Source organism: Anthonomus grandis, chromosome 1 (assembly GCF_022605725.1).
Source record: "Anthonomus grandis grandis chromosome 1, icAntGran1.3, whole genome shotgun sequence".
NCBI lineage: Eukaryota > Metazoa > Arthropoda > Insecta > Coleoptera > Curculionidae > Anthonomus > Anthonomus grandis.
The window spans coordinates 12,690,510-12,716,140 of NC_065546.1; the positions used below are offsets into that span (position 1 = coordinate 12,690,510).

The 25,631-nt window shown below is 28.8% G+C and overlaps 1 protein-coding gene across 7 annotated transcripts in view; it reads left to right on the forward strand.

Moving 5' to 3' along the window:
* Positions 1–25,631, forward strand: part of LOC126733421 (proton-coupled amino acid transporter-like protein pathetic) — a 122,982-nt gene that overhangs the window by 74,276 nt on the left and 23,075 nt on the right. For 2 of the 7 annotated variants that reach the window (XM_050437430.1, XM_050447590.1), the window contains exon 1: positions 19,127–19,347. The exons of the other annotated variants lie outside the window; for them this stretch is intronic. Coding sequence is in view for 1 of the 2 variants with exons in the window: in XM_050447590.1 (XP_050303547.1) it covers positions 19,300–19,347 (48 nt within the window). In the remaining variant the exon portion in view is untranslated. Of the gene's footprint in view, positions 1–19,126; positions 19,348–25,631 lie in introns of those variants that run through there. 7 annotated transcript variants of the gene reach the window in all.

Consider the following 25,631-nt stretch of genomic DNA (forward strand, 5'->3'; position numbering starts at 1 on the left):
TGCAAAGATTTTTGCAAAAAATGTGAAGACACTCTTTTTCTCGCAAATAACGGTACACATTCTTTACTTAAAAAAATAAATAATTTGCTTGAATTAAATATACTATACCACACATTTTAACTTCTAAATTGCTTGTTTTTTTTTTTGATGATCTATTATAAAAAATGTAAGAATTTTAAAATGGTGTAGGTATCACACTAAAAGTATTCATTTAAAATACCAAAGTTTGGCGTAAATAAAACATTCATTTTTTCTAGACTTTTTCGCTATTTGCTTACACATTTACCGATTTCATTTTTTTTGGTACCATTGAATAGAGAATTTTACGCTCCTTACTATGATGTATCACACGATGGGGGTTTCCATTTGACATATTAAAGTGAGGTTAGCTGGAGGTGAGGAGGTGATTGACAGAACTTCAGTAAATGCATAATTAAACGTCCCCCTATCTATCTAATTTGACGTGTTTTTTTTTTTTTTTTTTTTTTTTTAAGAAAGTTATTAAGGGTGGATCGTTTTGAAATGAAAGCACTGTCTCGTATATACGCTTTGTTCTAGTTTAAATAAATACTAGCACTTTAGTTAATTATTTTTCTATACATACAGAAGTTGCAGCATGTATATTTATGTTGTAGCTATTGCAAATATATGGAGATTATTACAATTAGACTCATTCTCTGACCTCTTTAATCATCTGATATATGTATATTAATTTATTAGGAATGTTTAATTTTCACTACAAAATAAGAACGGTAAATATTTAGCCTTTGTGGAGGGTAGACCTTTTTGTTTAAAATTTTAAAAATTATCACAATTTAAAACATATTTCTAGAATGCTAAGAATGTACTAATGTAAATATAGATATTGTGCATTCTTAAAAAACATAATAATTCGATGTACCTCATTTTAAGAAGGCTTATTTATTTAGCATTATACTATAAACTTTTTATATATATAGTTTTTTTTATTAAAAAAAACTCAATTTTTAGAGTAATCCTTAAGTGGTATATAAATTAATAAAGACAATATAAGAAAAAATGTTAATGAGTTTTTTTTTAAAAGCTATTTAAACTTAAAGATATCAAATAAAACAATGTTTATACTGAATTTGATTTAAACAAAATAAATTTAAAATAAATAGGAACACAGATACTTTATTAAAGAAACGATATGCGACAACACAAGTGTCAGTCTTGAATATTCAAAAAATATATAATATTACTAATTTTATTTTAAATTCGAGTTAAACAGTTAATATAACTGCAAATAAAGATAATATATTTTATAAATTACATTGACCCTACGCAAAAAGATTCACCCCGTCAACTTTAAATTATTAAACAACCTAAACTTTTTATTTTAAAATGAAAAATCTTCGAACTAAATAAAGTGTTAAAAAAGTGACAAAGTGTAAGTTCTGCTTTCATAAACAATGTTTATGCCTTAAAAGAGTTTTATAGCAAACAACAAATTTAATAATAGATACTTTCAAAAAGAATTATATTAATTTTATTTACTTATTTAAGTGTGTTTCTTTAATTTAAATTAAAATACTTTGTTTCTGGATAAAGGTTTCAAATTTCATTTAATGCATCTTCGATTCTCTATAAAATAGACACTTCAATTTTAAAAATAAATAATATTATTTTAAATCTAAATTATTATAAGTCTCAAAATATAATTGCTTTAATAGCTGTACTTAAAATGTTTTTATTTTCTAAAAGTTATCTGGATATTATCCAAATAATTTTTCATCCATAATCCGTCTCGTGAATGCCATAAAATTGTTAGTGATTGAACGAATGACATCATTTTATTGGACTTTTAACATCCAGTTTGTCTCATGCCAATTTTAGTTAATAACAAAAATAATTGTACTTTTGCCAGCTTTTAAAAAAGTTATGCAACTTGAGTAGTGTAGATTAATAACATGTATAATCTTAAAAACATTAAATAAAACGCAATAAAATTATTTTAAAGTCAAAAGAATTCATCAAAATTAGAGCTACAAAAAAAAACTATTTTTTTATTACTTACTAAATAACACTTTTTTATTTAGTAGTAAAAAATATCTTAGGTGTAAAGAATTATTTAAATTTTTTTTGATTTGTTTTTAAATTGTCTTGTTTTAAGGAATATCTTTTTTTATTATATTATATAATATTGTAGTAAATAAATCCCCAAAAAGACATCGAAAGACATCCATAAATATATTACTTATTCTTAAGAGATGATCATAACCTACTACGTAAAACCTAAAAGACACGTGACTTCCATTACATCCTCGACTCTCTAAATAAACAAAAAGTTTTGGATATTTGCCAACTGTTCGACGCCATGGACCACGCGAATTGCTAAGCATTTAACGGACATCGTGTGACGTCACTGAACGCCTCCGCACATACAAGGACTTCTCCAGAAGTTCATTAGATTTTGGATTTGATTAAATTTTACTATAAGAATTTAGTATTATGATAAATATTTAGTAATATTTCAATAAATAATTGGTTAAATATAATTAATTATTTATGTTTTTATTATTTAAAGGTGAATTAAAATAATGCAATTTAAATTAAATAGACGTATAATATTAGGCATAACTTTAATGCATATTATAATAAGGATCTTTTATGTCTGATTTTTAAAAAATTGAGATTAACTGATGCTATTAAGAAGAATTGTAGTATACAGGGTGTTCATTTGAAAACTTGGATTTATCGTAAACCACTGTTTAAAAAAAAAACGCCGAAATACGTCAAAAGGTTTGTCAAGGGGGACAACTTTCTAACCTAAAATTACTTCACCCCCTTTCACCTTAGAAATTTTAAATGGCAAGGGGTATCGAGTAATAGCTTGTTTAAAAGGCCTTTCGAAGTCTTTTATTTTGACGTTTGATTTTTTTAAATTGGTCAATCCGCTTATCACGGATGATGATGGAAACCCTATACTTGATGAGGCTGAAAGATATTTCCAGCAAGACGGCGCTCCTCCTCACTATGTTCTTCTTGTTCGGCAATGGCTAGACGACGAGTTTCTAGATAAATGGATAGGGCGAAGGGGACCTATAGAATGGCCTGCTAGATCTCCTGACAGACTTTTTTCTATGGGGTCATTTGAAATCTATTGTGTTTACTCCCCCCAACCTGAAAGTTTCGATGAACTTCGTCAACGCATCATCGACAGCTGCCATGATATCCAACAACATGTTTTTGAAAATGTCGGTCAGGAATCTGAACATCGCCTATATCATTGTTTGGTCAAAAACGGGCAACATTTTGATCACTTATTGAAATAAAAACTGATATTTTCATGTTTTTATTTTCTATCTGAACAAATTAAGATAAACAAAGATTTTTCTAATTTTGTCGAAAACGAATCGACTGATTTAAAAAAATCAAACGTCAAAATAAAAGACTTCGCCCACCTGCCTTTTAAAATTTTTTAGGGGATGACCCTGGAGGGCAGAGGGTGAAAGGGGGTGAAGTAATTTTAGGTTAGAAAGTTGTCCCCCTTGACAAACCTTTTGACGTATTTCGGCGTTTTTTTTTAAATAGTGGCTTGCGATAAATCCGTGCTGGGAAGTTTTCAAAAGAACACCCTGTATATACTATTATTTTATATTATAGACATACATATATTTGGATCTGCCTTAGTTCTTTTAATTATAAATGTTTCTATTAAATATTTTATTTATACATGTTTACAGATATTTTTTAATGCAGACAACTACTACTTTTTTATAATATGACGTATTAATATTTTTTCTGGAAAAATATACTTTTGTTCTAATTTAAGGACTATTTTACTTTTGTCATATCGAATACTCTATATGTATATTAACCTCGGTTTTTATAACATATCTGGCACGCCACTGAAAAGTAATAAAAATCCATCACATTTATCATAGCTACAGGTTCAGACAAGTTAAATTTTTTTCAATGGTTTTATAATGCCATTATAATGCCGAAGCAGGTAAAAAAGAAAGAATCAAAAATTATATTACTGAAGGAAAGTGGTCGAGAGTAGGTACAGTCTGTAATTTTTCGATGTATTTACATACTTTTGTATGTATGTATTTTTTTAATAAGTTTTATGATAACTGAAATTAATATGGATATTTTATTCATTAAAAATTCCATGCGATCAAATAAATTTGTCAAAAAGATGTTTGATTTTTAGAGCTTGTATTAATATATATATGAAATAAGTAAAAAATATAAATAACAAAAAATATTAAAGTTAATAAAAATAATAAATCCACAAATAGCCTGAAGTACGATATTTTATTCTTAAAAAGAAACTTTAGATTTATATGCATGGCATCGGCACATAAGAATCTATAAGATACTTTATGTTCAGTAGTAGACAATTTTGCTATTAAATAATACTTACTTAAAAACAAATTTTATTTTATCTATCATTAAAAACAAAATACCAATGTATTTATTATTTATTTAGTGAAGTTACTTGGAGTTTTTTAAAGCCTAAGTTTTATTCTTTTTTTTTGATGAGTTGCAAAAGTCAGAAGTTCAATATTAGGTATTTTATTCGTGTATACGTAACATAGGAGAAACTTTAAGTAAAATGCAGGGGGATTCATAACGAAATGTCAATACTTCAGGTAGGTTCAAAGACCCAAAAATAAACATAAAACTTAATATAAATATAGGTTTGCAAGGCCTTGGTTTCCAAAATACAGGATGTTTGCATTTCATTTAATGTTTTTACTTTTAAATATGAAAGCAAAAATCCGTATGTATCCGGGAGTTTTAAAATTACAATTTTTTAACTGCCATGCATCTGATTTTTAAAAAATGATTGTGCGATGAAGTGCGTTTTGCCTGCCAGAACAAACACTGGTTGGCGTTGCCATCTTATGTCCAGCTACTTAGCAGAAATAGCTGTAACAAATTTTGTTACTGTCAAATTCTATTCATAATCTTATTATTTATTCTCCTACACTATTCAATACTATTATTTATATTCTTAAACTTTATTATCTTATCATTTAAAAAACATTAGATTCAAGAACGTTAATATGCTTGCAAAATTTTTACATAGTGAATATGCAGATATGATATTCAGCTATAAAAGAATAAAAGAATGCGGATTAAAGAATTTTTCAAATAAGTCTTTGTTACTGCTGGAAAATATAAGATGTTTTCAAGTGTGAATTTTCACATCTATCTGAAACAGAAGTGAGACCCTACGTTGAATGAGAAGAGGCTATTCTCAGTACTGTAAAACGATCCAAGCATAAGCACTAGACGAATTTATTATCAGATACTTATGTTACATACCTACTAATCGTCTGATAGGAGAAATCTTTACAAAAATTGTTTATACCCATTTCATTTATAAAGGTGTTATAAATAGTACTCACAATAAATACCGCTGGTCTTATGAAAACTCTCACGATACGATAGAACATATTTTTCAATATAAATTTATCATTAATGTGTGGTGTGGATTGTTAAATGGTCATTTAATTGGTGCATTTATAATTGACGATAGTCGTACAGGTGAAAAATATTTAGAATTTCTTGAATATTTTGAAGATCTATTAAAAATGTGCTCCTTAATGAAAGACGAAACATTAATTTACAGCATGATTTTTTAAGCTAAAACCTTCCAAACTGATGGATTGGTTGAGGTAGTCCGTATAATTGACCAGAGTTAGATCATCAGATCTTAACTAATTTAAACTAAACGAACTCAAGGATATTCTGTATACTGAAAAAAATAAAAATTCAACTGGAGAAGACAACCTTTCAGCTAAGATTTTTCTCAACCTTCCAGAAACGGCGCTAAAGGCACCAGTTGACGCAATTAACCTTTCTTGGAGCAAAGGGATATTTCCATCTTGCCTAAAATTATCCCACTTTACAAGAGTGGAGCTCTTGATAATCCTTCCAACTTTCGTCCCATCTTTCTCTTGTCTACGCTATCAAAGGTAATCGAAAAACTGGTTAAAAATCGAATAATGTCCTTTTTAAAGTCCAAAAACATCCTCACCAGACTTCAATTTGGCTTCCGTGAAAATACTAGTACCAATGATGCCATGTTTAATTTTTTTCATGAGCTTTACTCCCAGATAAATGATGGTGGAGTTTCAGCGGCAGTTTTTTGTGATTTGTCGAAGGCTTTCGATTGTGTCTGCTATAGGATTCTGCTGCGGAAGCTTCATCATTATGGATTTCGGGGAGTTTCATCTTCTTGGTTTGCTTCCTATATGCAAGATCGGCAACAACGAGTGTTTGTAGGATCTAAGTACTTTGATTACCATCCTATCACCTTGGGAGTTCCTCAGGGTTCAGTTTTGGGGCCTATACTTTTTCTCCTATACATAAATGATCTTACCAATCTTAATGTACGGGGAAAATTTACTCTATTTGCCGATGATACCACCCTTATTTGGCACAGCCCGGACACAGATACTCTGCGAACTACATTAGCAAATGTTCTTCAGGCAGTAAATCTCTGGTTTGAATCAAACTTGCTGTCACTAAATCCTCAAAAAACCAAATTATTGTGTTTTAAGTGCGCCTTTTTCTAATTCAGTAGTTCAGCAATTTGATAATACAAAATTTTTGGGTATATTCATTGACAGAGAACTCAGATTTGAAGAGCATATCCTCGGTACTTGCAAAAAGGTGTCTGCAGGTTGTTTTGCAGTCAGAGTGGCTACCCTGGAGCTTGGCATGGAGTTTGGAAGATCTGCATTTTTTTCATTAATTGAATCCCACCTTAGGTATGCCATTTGCTTCTGGGGTAATGCAGCTGCCTACCTTCTACAAATGCTGCTTGTTTTACAGAAGCGTACTGTAAGTTACATCCGTGGGGCTAAACCAAGAGATTCCTGTCGCCCATTATTTGTTAAGCTGGGCATACACACTATCTTCTCCCTCTACATTCAGGAAGTGGCCTGCTTACTTTTGGCAAATCGCTTTAAATTTATAACCCCAAATCCAAGATACTTAACGCGTCAAGTGAACGATCTAAATCTTCCAATCCCCTCCTTCATATTAACTAAAAAATCTATTTTCTACGAGGGAATCAAAATTTTCAATCGTTTACCAGGTGGAATCAGGGAGGCAACATGTATTGACACTTTTAAACGTAAATTGAAAATACTTTTGACCGAAAAATGTTACTATTCACTGGATGAATACTACGTCGACACATTCTAATTTTCCATAAGTGTAAGTTTACAGTATTTGAATTTTATTTGATTTGTTTGTATGGTTAGAATTCTTTGCTCTTACTTAATGTCTTATACTTAAGGGGATAATTGTGGAATTTTAATTTACTTTTTATGTATTTTTTTCTGCTGTTCTTATGTATTGTTTTCTGATGTTTGTTTTAGAACTCGAGTATGTATGGGGTGTAGTCGTTAAGTTTTGTGGTATTAGTTTAAGGTAGCTTTTTTTAGAACTTAGAATTTTTCTTTGTTAATAACAATAAAGCATGTTTTTTTTTATGCTTTTGGATTATTGCCGATATTTATATTATTGGGGATTGTTCAAATCGCTGGTATATTTCGTTAAAGTAAATACAACAGCATTAGTGGATCATATTACAAACGCAGCACAAACTCTAAGAAATTTTCCTGAATCTATTCACAGACCAGGTCAAGGTGCTCGCCACAGTCATGTCATATGCTTAGACATAAATGGTGGATTTTCTGAAAATAATAAAAATCTAGCTTTATAAATAAAAGCCTATTAAAATATAAGCTATTAAAATATATATTTTTTAGTTACACATTTAGTTTTTTTTTAAATTTTGCCATAACAAAATCAAATGCGTCATAATATTTTAAAATCCAAATATCTCGAAACCAGTTGTTCATATCAGCTTTTAACTAATATACCTTTTTGACGTAAAATTGACAAAATAATTATTTAATTTACGTAAAAATGTAATGCAGGGCCGTACCAAAAACTTATGATTATTCAAAGTAGTAAAGACGTGTACGTGGCACCCCCTACAAGTAAGATCCATGCTTTAAAGATTTATTCTCGCCAAAAACATAAAGACCAACATCAAGACGTCTTTCTAAAGATACTTTAACAACTGATGGAGTGGCAATGTAGCAGTGCAAAATGTCTATAAGATATATATAAGAATTAGAAATATCAAATGTGAAAATATGTTTTATTTTCTTTCCATTTTATATAAGTTTTTTTTTAACTTTTTTAACGATTCATCATTAACGATTAACGATTTCATCAAACTTATATAAAGGGGTTCAAACAGAGCGAGAAAGAGATAAGAGACATTATCGAAAAAGTCGTTCTATTAAAACAAAATTGCGATAGACACGCGACGAAAATAAAGAATGAGATGTAAACAAGGACATTCTTAAAATTTAAATTTTTTTTTTCTTAAAGTATATTCCTAAAAATACTATGTAATGCTGTATATTTATTTAATTTTTATAATTTCATAAATTTGTTTTATTTATTTACTTAAGTAACTTAAATTTGATATTGAATATAATAATAAACAAACAAATAAGCAAATGTATGCTTAGTCAGTGAAAGCTCGTTTTGTCCGTTATACAATAAAAATATTTTTTAACAACTGAATAAATAAAAATATGCAGATCATGAAAATGAAAATTTGCATCTACAGATTTATAAAGTTATAAATAGGTTTATGAAAGCAATATAGTTTTCATATATGAAGGTTTTACGCCATTTTGATAAAATGTTACCATCTTCAATATCTTTTATATGGTTACCTAATAAATGAAAGTCCCAAAGATATTAATTCTTACCACAATATTTACATTATCATAAATTCAATTTAAATATAGATAAATTAAATAAAAACTTTAACATTCTATATTTCGGAAACGAAGGCCTTGCGAACCCATACTTGTGTGGACATTTTATGTTTATTTTTGGGCCCTGAATACGTACCTGAAGTATTGATATGTCTTCAATATACTAACAATTTCAGTTCTAATAAGTTATTAAATTATTGCGTAAGCAAGTCATTCAAATAACATTTCCTGAGAAATTCCAAACTGCCCTAGCCACCTCATAGAACAATTCCAAAATCCGTCTTTTTGAAACATAACATTCTAATTTTGAATTAATATTTTGTGGTAAATCCTATCGAAAGCCTGTGCTAGGTTGAAAGAAACTGGTATATATACACTTAATATTCTTTATACAGGATGTTACAAAATTTGGTGCAAATACTTTAAGAGCTTTTTGTTGGAGTCAAAATGAGATTTTTTTAATGCACTCCTCTGAGCTACAGCCCACGAAGATGCTAACATCAAACTTATTAGCGAAACACGTGTCGAGAGTAAAAATAAATAATTTTTATTATTGGTAAAACTGTCTCGTAATTTTATAAAATATATATATTCTTATGTTCATATATTAAAATAAAAACTATTTTAGGCCTTTAAAATGTAAACATTTCAAATAAATAATTAGAAAGTGTTTAGCTTTACTAGATAGATGATGGTTCGAAATAAGTTAATTTATCCAAAGTTTGCTTTAGTCTAAAAACTGACAATAGTTAGAATAGAAAACGAGAAATATGCTTTTTGCAGATATTTGAACGAGTTATTAACCTTTCGAACGATTTATCGAATCAAAATTGGTATGTTTTTCTATTCTTGTTATTTGCAATAAAATAGAATACCCTATAGACATTTTAGTACCATTTACTAATTTGAGAGTCTGCGCTCCATATAAATTTAACATTCTGTTTGCAAATAATTATTTTTTTAATAACTACATACAAAGTTTAAAAGATACGTAAAAAGTAATTTCTTAAAATAGTTTTGTTAATTCAGAATCTTTAGATAAAAACATTTAAATTTATTTGAAATAATATAAACTTGAGTGCCTTCTTATATAATAAGGTATATTAAAAATATTAGTAACAGGTTTAAGTTGTTTTTTTAATAGCTTATTTCAGGTTGAAATCTTTTTTATATTTTGGGTCAACCTCGAAAAAACAAAGGAACTTAGCACAGTTAACATTTTGGATAAAACAGTTATGAAGGGCGGTTATAAGTTGAATTGATTTAATTAGACAAAATTATTTAATTTAATTTAATTTGTGTTAAAAATCTGAATTTTTTTTTTAATATTCCCTAAATAGTTGTCACACTGTGGGATATTATTTTAAATTATATATTCATATGAATAAATCGTTTTTTTTTACTACTGTATTATGAAAATTATATTAATATTATGCAAAAACATGCATCACCATTTAGTAATCATTCAATAAATATAGATTTCTATTTTTTGTTTTATGATTGGTTACATATATTTTTTATCACAATAAACCCAATTGTTTAATAGATATTAGAAAATTAATCCTTATAATCTATAGCAAATTTAATAAAATTCTGGAAACGATGGCATCAAAATTTCCAACACGTAATTGTATATTATTGTCATCGCTTAAACTGAAAGAATTCGACAACTCGCTGCCTTTATTCATCAATATTATAAAGCTACGCGTCAAAAGTAAGCCGTAACTGGAAATAACCGGTTTTACTATTAATGGAAATGTTAGCCTTATCAACTGATGTAAAATAAATGCCATAGACGTAATAATTAATAAAGGTATGGTAGCGCGAGTATTACTGCAGACAGTCATATCAGTCATACTATGTGACGCAATAATTTAATTTTATCTCTATTTTTATAATATATGTATTATATTTATTAATTATTGAGGACATTATTATAGGCTATGCGTTAAAAATAATAAAGTAAATTAACGTTTTAATTATAATAGATTTTATTTGGTATGGTATAGTACTTTATTCAAAAATATTTACAAATTACATACAAGAATCCGAAATGGCAACATACATAGGGAATTTTTTGAATAAGGCGAGAAGGGATTATTACTAAAGCAGCAATACTTTCAGTGTATAAAATACAAATAGAATATTTCAGCTTAATTTTAACTGGTTTCTAAAAGTCTGATGAACTTGAAGTAGAAAATATATTTTAATTTCAAAGAGTTTTTATTACAGGAGTAAAAAATCAATCATAATTAATTACCTGAAATAAAAATCATAATAAAATTTAAGATAGTAGAATAATTCAACAGAATTATTTAAATCAAAGTAAAATGCGTGGGGTGCTCGATAAATATATCGAATATATCGTTCATATATTTAATAAAATATGACAATTATTCTATTGGCAACTATGAGAAAAGAGTTAGGAAAATGAAATAAAATGCATCCCACCTTGTCCGACACGATTTTCTGACCTTCTGCTGCTGTAATAAAAACTCTTTGTAATTAAAAATTATTTTCTACTTTTTAGTTCGAAACAATAAAAGAGTGTTCTGTTAGTTTTTTTAAACTATTATTTATGTATGCCAATTTTAAGGTACTCACAATTTATGTTTATATAGTAAGTATAAGGAATTTACAAACCAACCAAATAAATACAAAGTTAGTCGTATCTGGGTATTAAAAAAACATAAATATATAAGAGACTTTTATAAGAAGTTCTTTTGGGCACAAATATTTTAAGAAGGACGTTTTTATTGCAATTAATACGACCACTACTCATTTATTTTTTATGAAACAACATATATACGGTATTTCAGGACCCGGTATATACAGGGTGGCCATTTCAAAACGAAACAGAGCCTATTTTGGGTCCCTCAGAACATTTGCGAAAAAATCCTCGGACCCGTCAATTTTTGATTCAAGGGGGAACCATTGAAACGTTGAAGTAATTTCTCTTTTCTTTGCGAGCAATGAAAATGCTAATAGAACTGCCCAGCTCTTTAACACACTACAACACCCTAATCGACAGGTCCATCGCAAGTACATTTTGGAATTGGTTCAAAAATTTAGGGAAACTGGGTCTGTGGCTAATAAAAAGCGCGAAATGGATAATCCAGTGGTGAATGAAGCTTCAGAAGTAGCTATTTTAGGCCATATTGTGCAAGATCCTACACTGAGCACAAGGAAGTTATTAACCGTGTCTGGTATTAAGAGAAGCAGCATTCAGAAGATATTAAAAAAAAACGAGTTTTATCCGTACAAAATGCATCTCGTACAAGAACTTAACGAAGACGATTTTGATAGGCGAGTACAATTTTGTGAAACAATATCTGAACAAGCCGCCAATGATCCACACTTTCTATTTAATGTATGTTTTTCTGACGAATGCTCCTTTTTCCTAAACGGTACTGTGAATCGTCACAACTGTCGCTATTGGGCTGATTCAAATCCCAGAATATTTCGTGAGGTGCATACACAACATCCTGAAAAATTAAATATTTGGGCTGGCATTTTTGGTAAACATATCGTAGGCCCCTTTTTTTTACCTGGCAATTTAACAGGAGAGATGTACCTGGAGTTATTAGAAAATACAATTCATCCAGCATTAGTGGAGATACTAGAAAATAACAACGAGTACTTGGAAAATCGTCTAGTATTTCAGCAAGATGGGGCGCCACCCCACTATGCTGCAAGGGCTCGTCAATATTTGGACCAAACGTTTCCAGGACAATGGATTGGAAGAAGAGGAGCTATTGAATGGCCTCCTCGTTCCCCGGACTTAAGCCCGTTAGATTTTTTTTATGGGGCCATTTAAAAACTAAAATTTATGCTAGCCAAACATCGCTAGACCATTTGCGACAAAGAATAATTGATGAATGTCGTCAAATCACCCCAGAAGAATTGCCCCACCCCTGTATTATTCTATGGAAGTCGAAGGCTAACATTTTGAACCTTTACTTGATTAATTTTATCTTTAAGCCCTTTATGTAAAATTATACTTTTTAACATTTTTTTGTAAATTTTATTAGCCACTGTATCGACTAGGCAAATAGTAACGATTTAAAACCATAAGGTTATAATCCACATAAAAATACCTTCAAAATAAGGTATCACTCGACCCCCCGTTCCATTTAAAATTTTGGGGGCCCTCGGCACCCCTACTAGGGCTTTGCCCTCAGGGGGGCGAAACTAGCAAAAAAATTTTTCCCCCTTAAATCAAAAATTGACGGGTCCGCGGATTTTTTCGCAAATGTTCTGAGGAACCCAAAATAGGCTCTGTTTCATTTTCAAATGGCCACCCTGTATACTTAAGGTGGTGATAACCGATACTTAGGTGTTTTTTTAATTGAGAGCTTAAATTGCTTAATATGATTTTACTGCAAATACACAGGATGATTTTATTAATTTGTAAAAACTAAAAAACCCCTGTAGCTTCATCAATAGTTATTATTATTTTATGAAATGCTAGCTTGACACACTAGTACAATTAAATTTTGAAGTGTATTGTAGTATATAATTTTTAAGTGTAACTTTAAAAGGCTTAACCTTAATAATAAAGTTTTTATTATGATACTTTTTAAGACATATTTAATTATTTCTTAAATTTTTGACATAAAATAACTATTCATCGAGCTTTTATTATTTACATAATGACAAACGACAAATACTTGACTATCTAGTAAATTCAATCAAATAAATATTATTTGTCTTACAAATAATATAAACAATATGGATACACTAGAAGTAAAAAAACTTTAAAAATTCTCAAAGCAAATTTTTGAACTCCATTCCACCAATATTCATACACTTTTCAACATGTTAATGCAAATTTAAAATAGAATTTATAACAAATGTGTTAAGATTAAATTTAGGACAATAGGTAATATTATGTTCAATTATTCTGATTGTTTTCTGTTCAAACACTTTAACCTTTTCTTTTAAATAATTCCACAAATAATAGTCTAGTAAGTAAGGGGATCTTGGCAGCTAAAAAACCGGCCCATCTCCATTTAACGATTTGGAAATTGATTGTCTAGGCTTTGTACTAGTACTGGCATAACAGCATAAAGGAGAAATTCGTCAACATATACATGCTTTAGCATAAAATCAAAAAAAATATTTTTTAAAAAGTCTTAACAAATAGCACTATTCAAGTGTTGCTAAACTACATAATTAATAAGATCACCAAATATTGAGTGCACATTTTTTAAATGACCCTATGAAATGTGGATTTTCGTTGGTACAGACGAAGAAATTTTGTGTATAAAAAATACCATCTCCGTAAATTAGTTCTCACCAGTGAACAAATTTGGAGAAAAATAAGGTAAACTATCAGTCTTTCTTCTGTATAATTACCTTTCAATAATTAAAAACTTTGGTGGCAAAATAGTGGTTATTTTGTATTATTTATTATTCAACCTGGAATACACCTTTCACATTTCTGCACCGCCATCTTTCATTACCGTCATAATATTTGTAAACAAAAATAGCATTTGCGTATTTGGCAATTAAAAATATGGTCATTTTTTAATTCAGAATAAGACGGTTTTTAAAACTAGGTAAAGCAATAACAATGAATATAGCCTAAAATATAATTCATTAAAATACTTCGATTATATTGAAATAAGTACAAAGAATTATAAAAAAAAATTAAATCGTCTTAAATTATTTTTTGTTACTTCATTACATTCGGTTACTTCAACTTCTTCTGACAGGTCAAATGATTTCTTAAAAATTTATTTATAAATATAGACACCAAAATTTAAAAAAAAAAATTATTATTGACTAAGCTATACGGGCTCTTTACTTAATTTAAGTGCTCTAGTTTTGAACATTTAGGTGGTCCCTATCACCACCACCACCTTAATAATGTCCAGTAGTTTCACGAGTACTCTGTATAAATCAATTAATAAAATCTACACTCCATATATCATATTTCCTAGTTCCATAACTTTCATAGTATATAGATTTATTTTCAACTTAATGAAAAAAGAAAAAATAAAAGAGATTTTTAGATAGAAAATACCAAAAATAGGAAACAGAATATAAAAATTATAATCTTATCTTGTTTTCAGATAGACACATTATTAATTACAAACTTTTTTTCGGCCATTTCACAAGCATTTTGTAGTATTGTGAAGGTTTTGTTAACCCAAGTAGTCCAAGGAATGATCTGCGTAAAAGAGTTATAATTATATAACTCTGATATGCAACTATAAAATAGAAAAAAAAGACATTGAAAATACTTGAAAAAGGTAATTTAAATCATATTGAAAGATCATTAATTATACTGTATCATGTCATTTTACTCTTGTATATGTATTGTCTATTATAATGAACTATATAATATATACTACAAGTTGGTACTCACGTCTACAATTTGTCTAACTTTTTAGCTTCCTGAATTGATTTCACAAATTATCTCTAATCTAAAAATCTACGCTTTGAACAGATATTCTTAATGTTCACTGTCAATTAAATGATAATTTTAGTTTAACATTTGAAAGTATGAGCCTACTATGTAGGGTAAAATTCTTGATGCATCTCTTTGAAAAGATCATAGCGCTCATTAATATGTTGGACTGGATCACGAACTGACTTCTCTACTTTCAACAGAAACAGCACAATATGTTTACTGAGGCCCAAGTGCAGTCATATTTGTATCCTGCTCTATATGTTACAGATAGAAATTTAGATGTTTACTAGTATAGTTGTAGTACGATTGGCCCAATAGGAGGTAAATAAGTCAGACAAAATTGAAGTTATAAAATGACACTTTTCCAATCCCAATTTTTATTAAATTCAGAAAATACAAAAAATGGTCTGCAACCAAAGTTTTAAAACTAAAGATAAAGATATTCGCAAGGAGTGATATTAAGATTTGAATTTTGAAGTACTATAGTAGCACGAGAAAGATTGTTTTTGTAAAAACATCGTCTACTACTAAAATGAAAGATAAAATAATAGTAAAAGCGATGCTACCTACCGTTGCGTTGCTATCTAATATACTGGAACTGCAAAATAAATTATTCTGAGAAAATGACATCCAGTTAAGTGAAACTAATGATATATTTGATTAAATAAACGTATGTCTAGTCCTAAGAAATTTTTATTAAAGAGAGAATAATAAATAAATAGCAAAATCAAAGCGGTGATTTATGCATATAATTTCTTGTTTATTGTCTATAAATAGCGCCACTAATATATATCTAATGGAATAAAATGCATGGATTTAAAATTCATGAATACTTAAACCATCTATAGTTTTTTTGTGCCTTTACTATTTTAAGAGTAAATTTTTATCTTTTTATTTTATATAAAAAACCTTTTAAATGATTCCTTAGAAATACAATAAAATTTTAAGCAAAAAAATCAGTAAGGTATCCAATTCCAAACAAATCCCTTAATAATTAAATAACAAAAACTTAATTTCTTAATTAAAAAACGAAATATTATGACTATTGTATATTTCACAATATACTCATGTATATTATATAAATCTAATTTAAAAACATAAAATTATTAAGTCATTCTCTAGTTGAAAATGTAAACGCCTCATTGCCTCGATCATCTTCAAGGTTATATACTTTTGCTAATTTTAAAATTCGATCTCTTCGTAATCTTAAATAATTTTACTTTGCACAGGCTGAAGCACGTCTATCGTTTGGAATTATATTTTGGGGATCAGTAATGTTGAGTAAAAAAAAATAACAGTTACGGCTTTTTATCGGAACCCAACTGTATTCTGATTATTAAAGAATTAACTACTGGGAATATAGGATAGCGACGTACTAAAAGTAGAATTTAAAGGTATTAAAAAAGGGCTTGGTCTAATTCCAAGCTGGCCAAAAAGTTAACGAAACCTGTAGCTCATACCCTTTAAAATAAGATACTTCTAACCATAACCCCGGCATCGAAATACTACCCAGAACAAAAAGACAATAGCTTGTAACAAAGGTGGGATAAAAATCGGAAAAAGAAGAAATCAAAAAAGAGTGTTAACAAGAAAACTAAAACGCGTTATTTTCATTGATTTGCCATGCCATGATCGGCATTTATCATTATGTTTTTTTTGCCATTCTTGCCTAAAAAGATCACCTTCCGGAATCATTTCCTTATAGTACCTGGCTTCATTATAGCTTCAATGATAATATTGATAATGCAACTGAAAGTTTTTATTAAGTATTTGAACAAGCATGTACCCTTTATGTTCCTTTAACCTACAAAACTACCTCAACTTATGCCTCTTAGTTCTCAAAAAAACTAAAGCAACTTATCAGGCCAAAAAAGTAATCGCAATGTCAGTTTATGAAACTCTTATGAATCATATTTGTTTTTTGCAATTATCGTTTAAGATGTAAAGAGCTTACCAGTGAGTGTCGTCGAAACTATATTGCCGGTCTGGCGGTCTGGAGAATCAGTTAAGCTCTGATCCTGCTAATACCAACTTGCCAAATAATATGTATCTGTGTACCTCTACTGCCTCAGAGGGTGGTAGTATGTTTCGAACCTCTCTGCTAGATACTTTTCTAATATTGATGGCTCAAAATTTCCTAAGATATCTGAACTTAATCCAGTTATATCTTCAGTCTTTCAAAAAACAAACTTAGCTCCGGTCCAGATAATGTAAGTCCATTCTTTTTAAAATGCTGCGTATACCGACTATGTAAGCCTCTTCACATACTGTTTAACAAGTCCATCATGGAAAATAAATTCTCCGAAATGTGGCTTTCTATCTAGATAGTCTCTATATTTAAGAGTGGTAATCGAAATAATATTGGAGATTACTGATCAATAAGTGTTCTATCCTAAACTTTTTGAGAAATTGTTAATACCATCCTTTATTTAGCATTGTAAGGGAATTTTTGATACTAGACAGCATGGGTATATTCCTCAAAGATCAACGGTAAGCAATCTACTTTTATATCAATTAGACATCTTGCAAACATTTGAGGAACATCTTCAAATTGACTTAATTTATACAGACTACTCCAAGGCTTTTGACGTGTTAAGTTTGTAAGCCATATCAATATGACACTCATAATGTGAATTCCATATGATCCAGTCATACTCTGATTGGATCTGTCTAGCTGGACCTGTTTTACTACTTTAAAATATATTCATTTTAACCGAAGTAACTTTGTCTTTTATTCTGATTTGTAAAGATTTTAGATGAGTTACTTAACGGATTTATGAGTAGTTGTATTTTTTCTTTCCGATAACTTTTTTTACTCTTAGAATAGATCAAGATCTCTTTAAATGTTTATTTTACCAAAACCGCTCTCCAATAAATTATTTAGATCACTTTTATATACAATGTGCTATGTATCATCATCGGATCTAACATTTGCACAGTATTAATGAATTTCTCATTTCCAATTCATATCCCATTAGCATTGTAAGGAAATATTTGATACTATAAGATTTGATACTTATAGACAGCATGGGTTTATTTCTCAAAGATTAACAGTAAGCAATCTACTTTTATATTAATAAGATATCTGGCAGACATTTGAGGAACATTTTCAAATTGACTTAATTTATATAGAATACTCCAAGGCTTTTGACGTGTTAAGTTTGTAAGCCATACCAATATGACACTCATAAAGTGAATTCCATATGATCCAGTCATACTCTAATTGGATCTGTCTAATTGGACGTGGTTTACTACTTTAAAATATATTTGTTTTAACCGAACTATGTCTTTTATTTTGATTTGTAAAGATTTTAAATGAGTTACTTAAGGGCTTTATGAGTACTTGTTTCATAATGCGTTTGGCGTGGATACCAGATAGATTCAGATGACCATCTGCTGGGGGTAAGAAAGGATATGGAAGAGGATTTCAAAGAAATGAATACAGGGCATAAATAAAATAAATTATAATTTATTAATATATATTTATTAATTAATATACAAAAATATAATAAATTATATTTTTAAATATATGTTGACATTTAGAAATAGAAACAAGTAATTTTTCTACTAATTGGTTTTATCACTCACTAACTATCTCTAAGTATAGCATAAGTTTGTAAATTATTAAAAAAATTATTCAAAATTTAAAAATTACATTTAACCAATTTACAACCATTTTTTATCTTTAAAGTTACTTAGACTTATTTAATCTAAGTCACCTTTTATTACTACATGTGATATACGCAATATTGTAGCTGACAGTCTTCAAACTTAACGAATAATAGATAACGAGATAAAAGAACCTCGTGAAAATTGATTTTCATCCGCAAAAATTAACGACCTCATGGCATATTGTAAATATTTTCGAAGTCGCAAATATAAATAGACCCTCATGTCGTTGGCGCATTCAGTTCTGTCCCCCTCCTATGGTCCGTTTTTACCGATACGGCGATCGCGCGAGTTAACTTCACGTTTATTCTCAGCCTTACCGTTAAAGGGGGACGTACCGTATACCGTATACATTATTTTATTTTATCTGTGATTTTGTGTTATATTTATATTTATTTTATTTGTTCTTTTTTTGGAAGTATGTCTCACAAGAGCAAACCCGCCGTTCCCCTACATGGGGGTTACAAGGTATGTAATTTATTTTTTAATTGGCCTCGCAATGGGGATAATATAAATCAACTGAACATTTGCCAACCAAGCGAAAAAATGTGTTCGTTAATTTGTTTTTTTTTTTTATTTTCTAAATAAAAATATTTGGCATCGGTTTAAAAAATTCATCTGCTCTTCTTGCGTCTATTTTCGGCACACAGGACGATGCAATTTTTTAATTTCTATTTTTAGTGTGTTTTTAATAAAATATAGCATTTTTATATTTTTTAATGTAATATTAAGTTTTTTTAATTAAATTATTTTGACTTCTAAACAACTTTTTACATCACTTACATCCTAAATTATTATCAAAATTATAGGCGCCCAACATGGGACTATTTTGACCCACTTTTTGCGCAAATATTTATGCGGGAATAATTTATAAGCGTCCAATTAAAGTTTGCTGACATTAAATCATGTTTACGCTACAATTTTAGTGGTGTAGTTTGTTTACTGACAACTTGATTGGTGAACATATTAGTCCCTTTATTCTACATAAATCTAATCATTAACGGATTTTGAATAAAATGAATATTTAACGAAATTGCAAAAATGATGCAACATATTCTCATCAATTCAAATGCCGGCGCTTATATGTCCGATAGAAATTAAACTTTCATCGAGTACGTCGAAAAGTTGTTAGAAACGTGAATTCGGTAAATTCAGTAACTAATAAGCGTACTGAGAAATGCTATGAAACGATAATATATCACACCCGGCCAGTTAAAAGTTCGTGCTATGACGTCACTCTTTGCCAGTGGAAAAGTACTGGGTGAAGTAGACGGTTTTACAGACCAGTGGTAAAAGCAGTGGCGCCGGGCTTAGTAATTCTACGAAATAAATTACTCTGCAACTATATGATTAATACATATTGTAATTATTTTTCTTTTATGATTTTATTTTAAACCAACCTTTTTTTGGTATATTTTATAATGTATAATCCAATATCCATTTATATTGCATTATATAGCATAACTTAATTATATATGATGACGATAATCCTGTAATCGCTTTAATTTTATTGTATTCTGGCACTGTGACTCATTTTTTTATTACTAAGTACACGCTTAAGGTACATTTATTGTAATTAGTTAAATTATAAGTACTTTTTTTATTTAATTTATTTTAAATTCATTTCAATAAGAGTATTTAGAAAATTTAAGTTTGTGCCTTAGTTTTTCTTCTTTGGCTATACTTAGATCCTATTTGTGAAACATAAACTCAATTATAGTATCAAAAAAAAAAATTATTTCAAAAGAAAAAGAAAAGAACACATATAATTTGTGACCAATATATGCATGATTCGAAAAACTAGTTGTATGTTTAAATTAGAAACTAAAAAAACTCAATTTTGATTTAATATTCTTGAATACTAATATAAGCAAATTAAACATTATGCAGCATAACTTAAAAGTATACAATGAGGATATCATTATTAATTTAATAAATATATTTCAAATAGTATAAAACATTTTCAATATTTTTTTAATAAGCTTTAATACTAGTATTTTTTGGTACAGTGTTTTCTAAAAATCTCAAAAAGCTATCAAAAAGCCATTCTTAACATTCTCTAACTATTCTTAAAATGTGTTTTTTTTTTAATTATATTTATAAATTACTTAAACGCCTAATATAAACATACTTTTACTTAGGCAATACACATAAAATAATATAATTATATATAAAATATTTATGTATTTTCGCATCTAAATATATTTATAGCTATTAGATTTATTTACCATACTAAAATTGATCATTGAAAAGCAAACTAGAGTTGCTTTAGTACGCCACTGCGTTACCAAGTGATCGTGTTGAAAGGCGCTTATTTCTCCCAGTACTTTTCCACTGACCCAAGCTAATGGTGCTTGTAATGGTACCCACACAAGTCTGTTATCTTTTAAATTGTGACTTAAGGAATACCGAGAAAAAATATGAGTATAATTAGTAATATTTTCTTTGATAGTTAAACTGTAACTGTCGATTATACCTTAGACGTTTTCACATATATTTTGATTAAAATCTCTGCAAATGTGTCATCTTTAGTCATCCTATAAAGATGTAAACAAGAAAGTGTAAGCACAATGTGTTGTAAATTGTACTAATGTGCAAATTAAGATTAACAAAGAGTTATAAACCTTTCAGTAAAAGTACTAAAAACCGTAAACATTGTACGAAAGTAGCAATGATTTTTTATAATTAGTTGACTATTATTAATTAATGTAAGCATTTTTTTGTTCATGTGCCACATAATAAATTACGTCACAGAGTTTAATTGAGTTGCGCAGTTTTCATTTTTTTTTTATTTTTAAAATTCAGCACTTAAACTAATATTTGAAATAATGCAATTGTTTACAAATATTAAATTATTGCCTCTCATGATTAGATTTTTTAAATATCTCCCTTACTTTAATAACACTGATACAACGAGTCACTTTATATAGAAAGCCTATAATTATTGAAATATTTATTAATAATAAAGACGGTCTACAACCTTTGAAATCATTTTATATTGATTATAAGGAAACATTTTTAATAATTTAGTTTCGTGATTTTATGACAGCTGCTTAATTTCATTAGTTACAAGCAGAAGTGAATTAGTAATTTATTTTCTTTTCTGAAAACACTGTTAGGTTTGAAAAATTTGCCCAATTTTTCACATTTTTCTTATCAAAGCTCCATTGAGGCTCAGTAAGGTTAATCATCAATCTATAATAGATGTACAATAGATGTTAGATGAACTAGGTATAATATTATTAATATATTATACTGACCTTAACTATTGTTACAAAATATTTAAAAGAAACTCTATTTTAGCTATAGCTGGCTATACTGTTTAAATTATTTCTATATTTGTTGTCAGGCCTAATTTTTAACTTCCCTATTATGCATATCACCGATACTTATAAGCACAATTAAAATCAAACTAAAAGATAATTTAAAACAATATAAATAAAAAATAAGATAAAAGAGTAAAAAGAAAATATAGTTTTTATTTTGTACGAAAGTTATTAATTGATCGTAACTATAACCCGATTTCTGAAAGAAAGAATTAAAATTCCACAAAATTATTAATTTTCAGCACTCACCCTGAAACAACAGCTGCAAGTGCTTATTTATAGGTCCATTATTTCAGACACATTTGTCCATTTTTTTGTTCCAAGCAATTTAGCTAGAAAATATATTTATTCTGTTTTAATTATCTATAATGCTGTTTCGTTATTTGTATTAAAAAATAAGATAATTAGCATTATTATAATAATTGATTTAGCTAATAATTTATAATGATAACTTTAAGATTATTTGGGTTTTCATGCGACCTTCTTAATAAGAAAACCACATGGTACCTCATCAAACCGTAATAAAATAGCGGCGGCAACGTTTATAATTCGCAAACGATCTCACGATCAGCCTTCGATCACGTGAACGTTTAAAGATCGGTTTGATGTAATGAACCCAACCTAGAGAGTTCAGGAGCGGGTCAATAAGAAATCTTTTATATACTACGATGAAAAAAATCAGTCCTAAATAGAAATAAATTGGCCTGTTTTGCAATTTTTTAATGAGTGAATTTAGAACGTTGAAACATTATTGGTCCTAGATTACTTTTTAGCTTTTGCTTAGTGTTAATTTAGTCTAATTTTTTTTTTACTTAAACCTTTATTGGAGTACCCCACGAAGGATAATAAATAAGTTATTTAAGTATATTTTAGTATCTTTATTTAAGTAAGAAAAAATTCAACTTTTTGTAGTAAAACTCGAGGTTAATCATTAAAAGTCTGTTTCAAATATACAAGCAATCACAAAATAATATAAAAATTCTTCATTTGTAGTGCCTTATAATATTTCATTTTTTGTTTATCAGCGAGCTATTTAAAATATTATTCTATAAAAAAATTTATTATGGTTAATTTAGCACCAAAATTTAGTTTGAATAAAATTGCAAGGATACCAAAATAATTTAATTTTTTTTATTGTAATATTCAACTAATACTCTAGAAAACTTTTATGGAAAACTTTAAAAAATATGAATTTTGCCTGGGAAAAGCATAACCGCAAAGCACTTTTACTGGAGAGCGACAAAATTGTTTGTTGGAGACGACAATACTTGAGAAGTATCAAGCAGTACCGCAGGGAGCAAAAGAAAGTTTTTTATCTTGATGAGACGTGGATTAACGAAGGTTATATAGTCCAAAAAATGTGGCAAGACAAAAATATAACCAGTGCTTGCCAAGCTTTCATAGAAGGCCTGTCTACGGGTATTAAAGTACCTTCGGGAAAAGGAAAAAGACTTATAATCACACATATTGGAAGCGAAGAGGGATTTTTAAAAGAAGGTCTGCTAACCTTTGAGTCGACTCGCACAGGAGATTACCATGAAGACATGAACTCAGACGTTTTCGAGGACTATTTTGGTGAAATGATAAAATTTCTTCCGGCTAATTCGGTGGTGGTTATGGATAACGCAAGCTATCATTCACGGCGAATAGAGAAGACGCCAACTTCAAGTTGGAGAAAGCAAGAAATTATCGATTGGCTGACTGCAAAAGGTATGGCGTTTGAAACAAATTTGATAAAAAAAGAACTGCTGGCAATAGCAAACTTACACAAAACTCGTTTCATGAAATACGCCGTGGAAGATATAGCCGAAAAATATAATATAACTGTACTGCGCTTACCGCCATATCATTGCGAACTAAATCCTATAGAACTGATATGGGCGCAGGTAAAAGGATTTGTAGCAAGACAAAACACAACTTTTAAAATGAAAGATGTTAAGCTACTGTTTGATCAAGCCATTACGGAAGCGACACCAGAGAATTGGCGAAAAGCAGTCCAGCATGTAATTAAGCAAGAGGACAAAATGTGGGATCTTGACAACCTCATCGATCAGACAGTCGATCTTTTAATTATAATGTCAAGAGGTGATGACAGTTCGTCAGATGACGAAGAAGACTACAATCTATTATAATTTAAAATTGTTATACACTGTTCAAAAAGTGCCAGATCCAAAAGTGACATTTTCAACTGTTTTACTCTACATATTATGTTCAATAAATTTGTGAAAAAAATATATTATTCCATTTAAACAAAAGTAACTTTCTAAAATAAAATAGCATTTAAGTACATTAATTATAAGGTAAAAAACAAGTCCCAGTTGCACGCCTTTGGCGAACCGTTTTCAATGTTTATCAGTGGGTAACAATGGGCAAAACTCATAAATTGACCCAAAACCGGGTGGCACTACCTGCAATCAACGAAAAGAAAGAATTTTACATTGAAACTAATACCCAACTAAGGTAGTGGCATAAAATATTGGTGGATCACCAGGTACCACTTTTGCATACCTAATGAGGTTTTATTGCTCTACACACTTCTGAAATAGAGTATAATGCTATTAGATTATAATTGTACATCTTTAGCAGAAGTCATTATTTCACTCGTCCATTTTAAAAAGCATTACAGAATATCCGTGTTACGTTAAATTAATGTTTATTACATTTTACATGTATAAAACCAAAATTATAATAGACAAATATTATTATAAATATCATTGATTTATTTAACTAAGAAATAAAAAAAATATTTGTATATCTGAGTTTATCGTAGTTTAGTTTTATAATTTGTAAAATACTTAAAGCCCAAACAACACATGTATAGAGTCTAAAGAAATAAAGTTATATTTAAAATTTGTTCCTACTATTTTAAAATATTAAAAAAAATAATTAAGAATTTGTCTAAAAGTTCTCTATAATTAAATTTATTGTTTTTTTTACGTCGATTATATTTATTAATATCCTACTAGTAAATGCAAACTAAATTTAAATTATTTATTACGAACTTTCGATTTTACTCTAAAATACGTAAAAATTAAATTCTCAATTCCATCTTCTCAATTCCACAATTTTAATATTCACTAAAATTTTTTTTGGCTTATTTTTATTAAATGAAATTTTTGTTAATATTCAATACGTTTTAGTTAACGCCTTATACAAGAAAGATTTAAGAAATACTTAGCTCAAAGATAGACGGAAATATATCATGAAATTAAAATCGATACTACTAAAAAGATTTGATTTGGATAATTAATCCTAAAAAATATAATATTATACCATTTTTTTCCTACGTGTTCTCACAAAAATATTCCATCATTTAATTATCAAACCAGTCCTATCAAAAATTATCAATGGTCATTTTTCTTTTTCCACATGTTTAATTGCAATTTAACATCTTCTTATCTTGTTTAATGAACTAGGCGTTAAAAG